The sequence below is a fragment of the Physeter macrocephalus genome, chromosome 4, assembly GCF_002837175.3.
Source record: "Physeter macrocephalus isolate SW-GA chromosome 4, ASM283717v5, whole genome shotgun sequence".
Lineage (NCBI taxonomy): Eukaryota > Metazoa > Chordata > Mammalia > Artiodactyla > Physeteridae > Physeter > Physeter macrocephalus.
In genome coordinates this window covers 131,577,172-131,587,146 of record NC_041217.1, presented here as the reverse complement: position 1 = coordinate 131,587,146, position 9,975 = coordinate 131,577,172, and the positions used below count along the sequence as shown (strand labels likewise).

Here is a 9,975-nt window from a genome sequence, read left to right as displayed (position 1 = left end):
AGCCTGTGCTTCGCAACGGGAGAGGCCACAACAGTGAGAGGCCCGCGTACCGCAAAAAAAAAAAAAAAAAAAAAAAAAAAAAGCCAGGCAAAATTGAGGAGGAGAGGGAAGAATATTCTAGTCAGACAGAACAGCATATTCAAAGGTTGCTCATATCCCAGTTTTGCAAATTTCTCTGAGTACACGAATGGCTGCATTTATATCAGATGGCTCTGCCTCTCGGACGTGCATGCTGCCGCAAAACAAGTGGCCCTGCCAGGATACGTATACAAACCTCCTGCAGATAAGATGACAAGGCCCAGGTACCAGAGTTCCTTTAGGTTTTTACCCTTTGGACAACCACGTATGGGAATAAGAAATTGGCGTTAGTTAAGCTTAGCTTTAACTCCTTGAGCCCACACGTGTAATTTAATTTTTACCCATGTTGTTTCTGAGAGAGATGACTTCCACACTGGACAAAGCTTTGAAAATCTAAATTATACATTTGAAACAAATCATCTTTATCCATTTTGCTTCAGCTTGGTTTCTCTCTTCTCTCCTGGATTTCAGTTCTTATTTACATAGTCGTGATTCTGAGGGTGTGATAGGCACAGGGCTTGGTACTGGGAATGCCCAGAGGGCAGAGGCTTAAGGAGTTGATAATCTGGTAGAGGAGAAAGATGGTTAAGAAATCATGATACAGTATGACAAGTGCTTTATGGAAATCTGGACCAAGAACAAAGGGAGCACAGAGAAGGTAGGGGTGAATGCTTCCAAGGGAGTCAGGAAAGCATCGCATTGGAGATTGGAGGTGGGTTTTGAAGGATGAGATCCCACACTCAGTGGAAGTGGGGATCAGGTGCAGCGAGGATATTCAGGCAGAATAACAGCAGCCATTACTGAGCTCTAGGGCTGCTGTCACCTGTTCTGTTCAGAGATCCACCTGTGGACTGCGGTATACACCAAGCTCAGGTGATACGCCGCCTCTCCATCTCCATGCATGTTCTTCAAAGATGTAAAGACAGTTCCGTTCAGCTTTAGACAGTAAGTTAAAAAGTTAAAAACTAAGCAAAAAAAAAGAGTGCTTTGTCAGCTTCAGCATCATGACTTTATTATCAGTTAAAAAACAGTGGGTTTTATGAAAGAGAAACCTCTAAAACATCAAAAATATTGGCATGATATAGGAAATTCAAAAATAAGTTTCTAGATTGCTTTCTGACAGTTTGATTTGATAAACTGACCATCATCATTTCACAGTATGAAAGTCTCTCTCAAATCTGTGTTCTTCCATTAAAATGAAATTCCCTCTCAATATCTATTCTTGAATTAAACAGCGTGCATTGTGTTTTCAGAACACCTCCACCTAAGATTATTACTTTGGAGAAAGGCTCTGAAGGATTGGGGTTTAGTATTGTAGGGGGTTATGGAAGTCCCCATGGAGACCTGCCAATTTATGTCAAGACTATATTTGCAAAGGTATTTTTTTCCTTTTTACTGTACTTTTTTTTTTTTTAATAAAACTTAGGTGAGATTTTTTTGTGTGTTTTGCTTTGCTTTACTTTGAGTGATACCTGAATGTGTGCATGTATGCTTGTTTCATTTTCATCTTACAGGAAATTCCCACACCACACTAGTGCAAGAAGTGTTCTTTTATAAAAGTGGAGTCACAAGAAGTGTAATATTCTTTAGACCCTTTTACAAAAGTAGATGCTAACAGATTTTAAAGAGTGTCTTCTTTCAACAACCAGTGTAAGGAATATGGCATGCTCTTTGGAAGAGCTCTTTGGCCTTGGAAATATTGTTCTTGCGAGAACAAAGATTTAGCTTTCTACTTTTAAGATATTGCAGAGGGCCATGGCATAAAGCTTTGTACAAGCCTGGGATCAGTGCAACATTAATGGCTGACCCTCACTAAAACCTCAGGATGCTTTAGCTGAAGGTGGTTTCTCTCTTCCAATAGTCTGCCAAGTACTTGCAGGATTAACCCAGTGAGTTAGACTAAGACTGGATAACGGGGGACTTCCCTGGCAGCACAGTGGTTAAGAATCCGCCTGCCAATGCAGGAGACATGGGTTCGAGCCCTGGTATGGGAAGATCCCACATGCTGCAGAGCAACTAAGCCCGCATGCCACAACCACTGAAGCCCGTGCGCCTAGAGCCTGTGCTCCACAACAAGAGAAGCCACTGCAATGAGAAGCCTGTGCACTGCAACAAAGAGTAGCCCCTGCTCACCGCAACTAGAGAAAGCCCACGCACAGCAACGAAGACCCAACGCAGCCAAAAATTAAATAAATAAATTTATAAAAAGAAAAAAAAAAAGAGTGGATAACGGTATCTTTCAAGAATTAAGTAGTCCAGTTCATCCTACTTAATACACAGGTCATAGTGTAGGTTTCTACTGCTGCCACTAGATGGCTCTTAGATAAGTTTTTAATTTCATTATTAAAGTTGGAATTTAAATTTGTTATAAACTTTTAAGATCTCTGAAAGTATTTAGTTTTGATACTACAACTTTATTCTTCATTGCTTTTATCACAATCATTTGTTTATTAATTGATTCACTTGCCTCCTAGTGCTTTATTTTCCTAAAGAAATAAAGACCTTCCACAGAAGAAATAAGACAGATTCTTTCTCTTTCCAGAAGGCTGTACTATACACTATATACAAGTTTGCTTTTACCTGTGCAGATCTTATCACCTGTTAATTGGGTGTGCCTGTGACCTGACATAAGCCTCAAGCCGTTTGGCGTTTGCTTTTGGAACATATTAGGCAGCTACAGATTTACACACCTGTTTCCATCTTGCTAGGATGCCTGTCAAGGGGGCATGTTATTCCCATACACACATCTGTTGACCTGATGATGGATGAACAGGGAAAGGAAAGGCAGATCAGAAACATTCTGGATGACAGTGCTGCCCCAGTGTGATAATTCCCAAGGTGGATAAACCACCTACAGACCTTCCTTTTCCTAGGATAACACCATAAGTAGCTGTGATAATGATTCTTTGGGAGGATTGTTATACTTTGCATTTAAAAGAGCCAGCTATGGAGATAATGACAGTGGAATGGCTGCAAAATGAGCCCCCACTAAGCTAAAGATTCCCCCCATAGGAGTTTCGATCTAAGAACTACAGCTATATGTTTTCTTTTCTTTCTTTTTTTTTTTAACACTGAACATACATTCTTTAAAATGTTTATCTCTGATTCAGGTTTCTGGATCTCAGATGTCCACAGGGTGGACACAGGGTGTGGATTATTACGTGACCTTTTTGGTGTCCTAAGCATCTTTTAACAGTTCTCTTGCTCAACTAAGAAATTAATTTGGCCCATCCAGGTCGTTTCTTCCCCTCCAGAAGTAGGAAGCATCACAGACACTTAGGGTGTGTAGGATTTGCAAGGCTTAATCAGTCTGATTAACTGGCTGTCAGGGCCTTCCATTTTCTTTCAGGTGTTTGGTTGGAAACTTCAAAATCAAAGCCAACTTTAGATCTTAGTCCCTTCAGCAGCCGAATTTTACCATAAGCCAACAAGAGATTGGCCTAAAGACTTCAACAACCCTGAAAATTGAGGGAGCAGTTTTTTGGAGGCTGTGAAATCTGAAAACATGAGTTTGATCATCATTCATTTCATTTTATTATACTACCACCACGACTGAGTAAATACCGTGTGCCGTACACTTAATCCTTAGAACAGGGCGAAAGATAGATAATAGAGCCTATTTTACAGCATAGGGAAGGCGAAGTGACCAAACTAGAACACAGCAAGTGGGTAAGGCCACGTTTCCAAGCTAGATGGAGGTCTGTCTGTGAGCCATTTATTTCTTCCTTCCCTTGTTTAGTCTACAGATACCACATTAATAAAGTAGGAGAGGAGATTCAGGTCAGTGTAATTATCAAGTAAGCATGGCAATACCTGAAATAGTGTACACATCTTAGAAAGTTGAAAAATCGACCTTTTTTGCATTAGTGAAAGTAAGAACTTGAAGAGCTTAATGTGCTTTTTAAAGAACTAATTACACAGGTATCTGAGGTTAACTTAAACCCTTAAATCTCAGCATGTAAAAGTTATTAAAATCAAGTTAGATTTATCCGTTAGCATTACTTGTTTAATCCTGTCCGGTGCAGTTAACACACTTTCTTAAAAGAAAAAAAAATTTGAATAATTATTTAATCTTGGTATTTTCCCCCCAGTATAGTCCTGGTTTTGAATATTCTTTATTACATCTTTTTACAGGAATTCCACCCTTTTCACGGCTTTGATATTCTAGATAATTCACCCACCACCTCAGGACCTCCATGCTGTAGGACACAGGTCTCCGGAGTGTTAGTGCCTCTTAGCTCGGCTTCTGCAGGAGGCCATTAGCGACCAGGTGCCCACGGGCCTTGGTTAATTTCCCCAGTAGTTTGACATCATTTAGAGGACTCTTTGGGCACTAACTTTTCAAGGAGTTCTCACAATTACCCCGACAGATGGAGAAAGCTTCCTGTGAATCATTTCCTAGGTCTTTTATTTCCTTACTCGTCCAAAGTATTTCTAGTAATATCATGGCGTTTTTGATACTCAGCTTTAGAATGAAGAAAAGCCCAAGTCTCACTTGCTTTGTGCCGTTCTGAAGAGCCATGCATGACTGAATATGTAATGAAAGTAGTCATTTAGAAACCTATTTAGATGGATCAAAGGTAGAGTTGAAGCTATTGAATATGATATTGCAAAATTTTAGAAATGCTCCACTTCTGTGTATTTTTATATTTATATATATAGACAGAGAACAGCTTTATTGAGATATGTTCACATACCATAAAATTCACCCATTTAGAGGATAAAACTAATACCAGATTCAGTTCTGCCTTTGCATGCTACATATTCATGAATGTGACATGATATGACATTCAAATTCCATTCAGTACTGAATATTGAAGTAAGGTCCTACTGGTATTAAAATAAATGTGAACGTCAGGACATTTCTACTAGTATGTTATGTAAACAATGCATAATTATGATTACTGTTCAACCATTATTCAAATAACATATCCTACATTTTTCTTAGTTTTCTTAATTTAAAAAATACTACCTAGAAATAACTTTAATTGGTAGTTTTAAAAGTTTTTCTTTTAATATGCACACCATATTAATATTATTTGAATATTAATTGCATTGTCCTAGATTAAACTGGAATGTTTCTTGTTTACAGGGAGCAGCTGCAGATGACGGCCGATTGAAGCGAGGTGATCAGATTTTAGCTGTTAATGGTGAGACTCTGGAAGGTGTTACACATGAGGAAGCTGTGGCCATTCTAAAACATCAGAGAGGAACTGTAGTCTTAACTGTGCTGTCCTGAGCCTTGGGTCCTGATCACAAGATAGATGTGGTTGTAGAATATCCATAGGAAGACAAAGTTCTGAGGATGAAAAGCAGCCTCAACTAAAACCCACCTTCATTCTTACCATCTCAACCTCTCTGCTTGGGAGAGATGGCCTAGGTTTCACGTGAATTTTGCAAGTTGACAATCTAATGTTTCCCAGATTCTCTCACCTTGGTGAGGTTAATTTCTAACAGCTGAGTCTTATGCGCTTTGCATTTAACATCAATGTTTATCAACTAGTAGTAAGTGGTTCTGATTATATTTGCCGAAATGGAAGCTAACAACCTCTCATTCCTTATGTCCTTCTCTCCCCATCCCGACTCCTATGGAGGCTGAGCAGCAACCAGATCGCATCCGATGAACAGAAACAAATGTTAAGCAACTTGTCATCTCACTCATGATTTACGCATGCTAATTGTCTCTTCAGATACAACAGAAAACATTAGCAGTGTAATTAACTTAGCAGTGATGCCCATGATGAAATACCAGATTCTCCTGTGGGAAATTACTGTGCTCTTCTCTGTACGACATCATCAAATAAGCCTCAAATTCATTTCTCTGGGTAGATCTTTATAAGTAAGTCATTGGTGATTATGATGAGTCAATTTGCAGACTGTAATCTAAAAATTCTAAATGGCTTTCTAATTGTTTTCTTAGCTACATAAGTGCATAGTACTGAGAAAATGTACCTTCTTAGCAAGAACAATTAGCATCCATATTCTGAATTCTAACAATGCTAAGTTATGCTCAAGTCTGGGAAGTTCATCTGGAGTTAACAGCATTTCAGTAGGCAGGCATCATTCCCACACCTCAGGCTTCAGACGAGGAGGTGGAAGCCCCAGAACCACACTGCAGAGATCAGCAAGTTTTTACTAAAGTCAGCCAAGGTCTGGATGGCCTTGGCATTGTGCAAAGTGGAGTGACAAATTTGAGTATCCCTCCGCTTGGCTCCATACCTGTCAGTCGAGCAGCACACAGCATAGGAACATAGATGGAGCAGCGCACTTAGCCACAGAGTGACTGAACAAATGGACTGAGCCTAGGAATCAGTGATGGCTCCTTGGAGACTGTTTCCTGGTCTCCAGGCAGCCTCGCATTTGCTGAAGTGTGCATGGTAAGAAAGCAACTACAGTAGAAAATACAAGAATACCTTTAAAGTTGGTTAGGGGCCTTCTTATTCAGGTATTAGCAGGAAAAGGAGGGGGAGATGCTTATCAATGAATGTTATAGGTTCTTCTGTGAAAAAATGCACCACAAAAGATGAGTACCAGAATGGGTGATAGAAGTAGTGTGGCATTATTTAACTAAAACACAATGCTGCAAATGGTTCACAATAATTATCAAAATGTAATGGGCTCCAATTTAAAATGTTATTTAATAAGTGTAGATTTTAATTGAGAACTATCTTTCAGTAGATGTAATCACAAAGTGCATTAACTCTTGTTGGAATATTTTATGGCTATTCCAAAGTATAGAGTGCCTAAATTTCATGTTGAAAATGACTTTCATTACTGGTATTAAGTTTTCTGAATTTACACATGGCTTTTGAAATGTCTAATGTATCCCAAAATACGCAGTGTTGTTAGAAATTATTTTTCAATGCATGAGAACCTATCAGCCTCAGAACGTTCTCTGTTAATTGTATCTGCAAAAACACCTCAAGCAGCCAAGAAGAAATGTAAAGCCCAAATAAAACTTGAAAATGCACCTTAAAAAAAAACACATACATATGTTATATATATATACTTTTGAAATGTGATTCTGCTTGATTTTGATGGAATGGCCATTAAATACACATTTTGAAGTAACATATCATTGTTTTGTTTCTTTACACATTATCCTTTTAGGACATGCTACAAGTCTCTTGATAAAGGAATTGTGGTGCTTTATACTCCTTGCTGCAGTAAATTGATATAACTATTGCTTCTCGTAACTGGTTCTGTCTCTGCTTGCATGACTAGTAAATAACTGCCTTCCCAAAAACATTTTTTTTTTTTTGCGTCAGAACTTACCAAGCTAAGAGGATATGAAGATGGGAATTTGTGAAAGGAGTAGTTCTCTCATAGCCACATATATTGTTTGAGCCTCATCATTTGGGCCACTTAAGTGTAGTAATGATGCCATTTATTAGAGTTAGCATGAGAGGGAAGTAAACCAGGAAAGATAAAACTGCTGAATGTTTGTATGTATAAGATATTTCCAAAAATTCTAAATAAATGTAGTTACCAAGGAGCAAATGGAGTTTTATTATATATGAAAAAGTTTAATTTCTGCATCTGGTTTTGTGTTTTCATCAGCCATTTTGTTCCCTAATAGAAAAAGAATCAACTTTTCACAAAATCTAGTGTCCTATTAATATCTAGGATCCATTAATAGCTGTCTCGTATTAATTGCTGCGGTGTTGTCAGGCATTAGAAGAGATGCTTTATAAAGGAGGCGGTATAGCAGTCCAGAAGGTGAGTCTTGGCATCACACTGCCTGAGTTTGAATCTTGATGTAGTAGCCATGTGACCTTGTCCAAGTTATTTAGTTTCTTCAATCAGAAAGGGGGGAGAGGAGGGTTCAAAGCACTATAATGAATAAAGTCCAAGTAGAACTCTTAGTCTAGTGCCTGGATCATAGTAAGTACTACATAAATAAATATTAACAATAAACCTCTTATCCCATTTATGGAGATGGTCTGAAATTAGACATATGCTGGTGATTAGTGGTTTCAATCAGTAATGACCTTTAAAAAGAAAATATTTCCGAGAGTGGCTTAGCTCTGAATTGTTGCCCCAAGTCAGATAACAAAGTGTGTAACTGATTAAAATGGTGTGAGCTTGTGTTATCAAAAAGCTGAAACCAAGGCTTCCCTCATCAGCCATGCCACTGGGATATAACTGGATGGGGAGTAATACCAACTCCATACGCCTGCTGCCCACCTCCGGAACCAGGCAAGGCACTTCAATTACCATCAACCCTTGGCAAGCAATTTTAACCTGGTACGTTCCAGGAATTTGGAATTGTAAACTGTTGTTTTATTAACCCAGCCACACTCCCTTTCTTCCCTTCTTCACACCCATCCACTGTCAAAGAAGTCAGCCCCCACCCCACCCCCACCAGATGAGATGCTTCTTTGAAAACAGGGACTAGGTCACATTCACCTTCGTGTTAATTTCATCCAGTGTACTTTTCAAATTCTGTATGTCCCATCTTTAGATGTTTTATTTGGGTCTTTTAAAAATATCTTCCATTTCCCTCCTCATGTCCATGTTTTCCTTTACATCAGAGGTCAACAAACTTTTGATGTGAAGAACCAGATAATACATATTTTAGGCTTTTCAGGCCTTTGTAATCTTTGTCATAAGTACTCAACTTTGCCATTGTAGCATGCAAGCAGCAGTAGACAAAACATAAATGAACAAGCTGGCTGTGTTCTAATAAAGCTTTATTTACACACACAGGCAGTGAGCCAAATTTGGCCCACAGGCTGTACTTTGCCCCTGCTTTATATACGTGAATATATTTTAAGACTATAGTAGTTAAGATCCTTTTCTACTATAGTATTCCATCTTTGCTATTCCTGGAGTGTTCTGTTGATTGAATTTTCTTTCCTGATTATGGATGGGTCTTATCTTTTGGCTTCTTCGCATGTCTGATAATTTTTTATTGGATGCAAGCATTGTAAAATTTACGTTGTTGGGTGATGGATTCCATTGCATTCCTTTAAATGGCAGTGGACTGTTCTGGCATGCAGTTATGCTAACTCATAATCAGTTTGATCTTTTCAACTCTTGTTTTCAGGCTTTCCTAGGGCAGGTCTAATGCAGCCTTTAGAGCTAATTTTGTCCCACTGTTAAGGCATTCTGAAATTTCTATCCAATGCCTGTATATCATGAGGTCTTTCCACTCTGACAGGTGGAAACCATCCACAGCCCTGTCTGAACTCCAGGTGATTCTTTCCTTGAAGAGTTCCCTCTCATGCATGTGCAGATTGGTATTCCAACCAAGACTTATATAGCTGCAGGGCTCTAAGCTCTTACTCCATGCAGCTCCCTCCTGGCCAGCACTCTGCCTTACAGCTCACCCACCATGGCCTTCCTGAACTTTGATCTCTCTCTGCAACTCATGGAGTCTATTTGGTTCCCCTTCCCTGGGTTGTAGCCTGGGTACTGCCTCCAGGCAGTAAACCAGGGCACTTGTAGGCCTTCCCTTGTTTCCCTTCTTTTGGGCATTAAAATCCTGTGCTACCTGTTGTCCAATGTCTGAAAACTGTTTTTTCATTTATTATATCCACTCTTCCATTGTTTACTACAGCAGGTGCTAAGGGTAATTCCCATAGCACTTAATTCATGGACAGAAGCAAAAGTCCTTTACTCTTGATCTAATCAAAAGGATTTGAGATGGTAATAAGAATCAGTTTCTCACAACATGATGATTCAATTTTCTGTAAGCATTTTGCACTTAAAGAAGCACTATCCCAGTAAGCCCCCTTGGTTTCTCCCATTTTCTGGAATTGACAGCCCATTTGACTCAGTCCTTGGGTTCCTTCTCCCACCCCTGCCCACAGCCACCCCTTCCCAGGTGACTTAGGGAGGATATCCCTCTTCAGGAACACACTTTTTCAGGATGAGGACTCCCACCATCTTATC

General features: G+C 39.2%; 1 protein-coding gene across 5 annotated transcripts in view; it reads left to right on the top strand.

Moving 5' to 3' along the window:
- Positions 1-9,519, top strand: part of PATJ (PATJ crumbs cell polarity complex component) — a 363,430-nt gene extending 353,911 nt beyond the window's left edge. The window contains exons 44-45 of one of the 5 annotated variants that reach the window (XR_008617259.1): positions 5,171-7,490; positions 9,510-9,519. Coding sequence is in view for 4 of the 5 variants with exons in the window: in XM_028489331.1 (XP_028345132.1) it covers positions 5,171-5,198 (28 nt within the window). In the remaining variant the exon portion in view is untranslated. Of the gene's footprint in view, positions 1-5,170; positions 7,567-9,509 lie in introns of those variants that run through there. The other 4 variants (XM_028489331.1, XM_028489330.1, XM_028489329.1 and 1 more) reach the window with 4 other exon arrangements.
- The last annotated feature ends 456 nt before the right edge of the window (positions 9,520-9,975 follow it).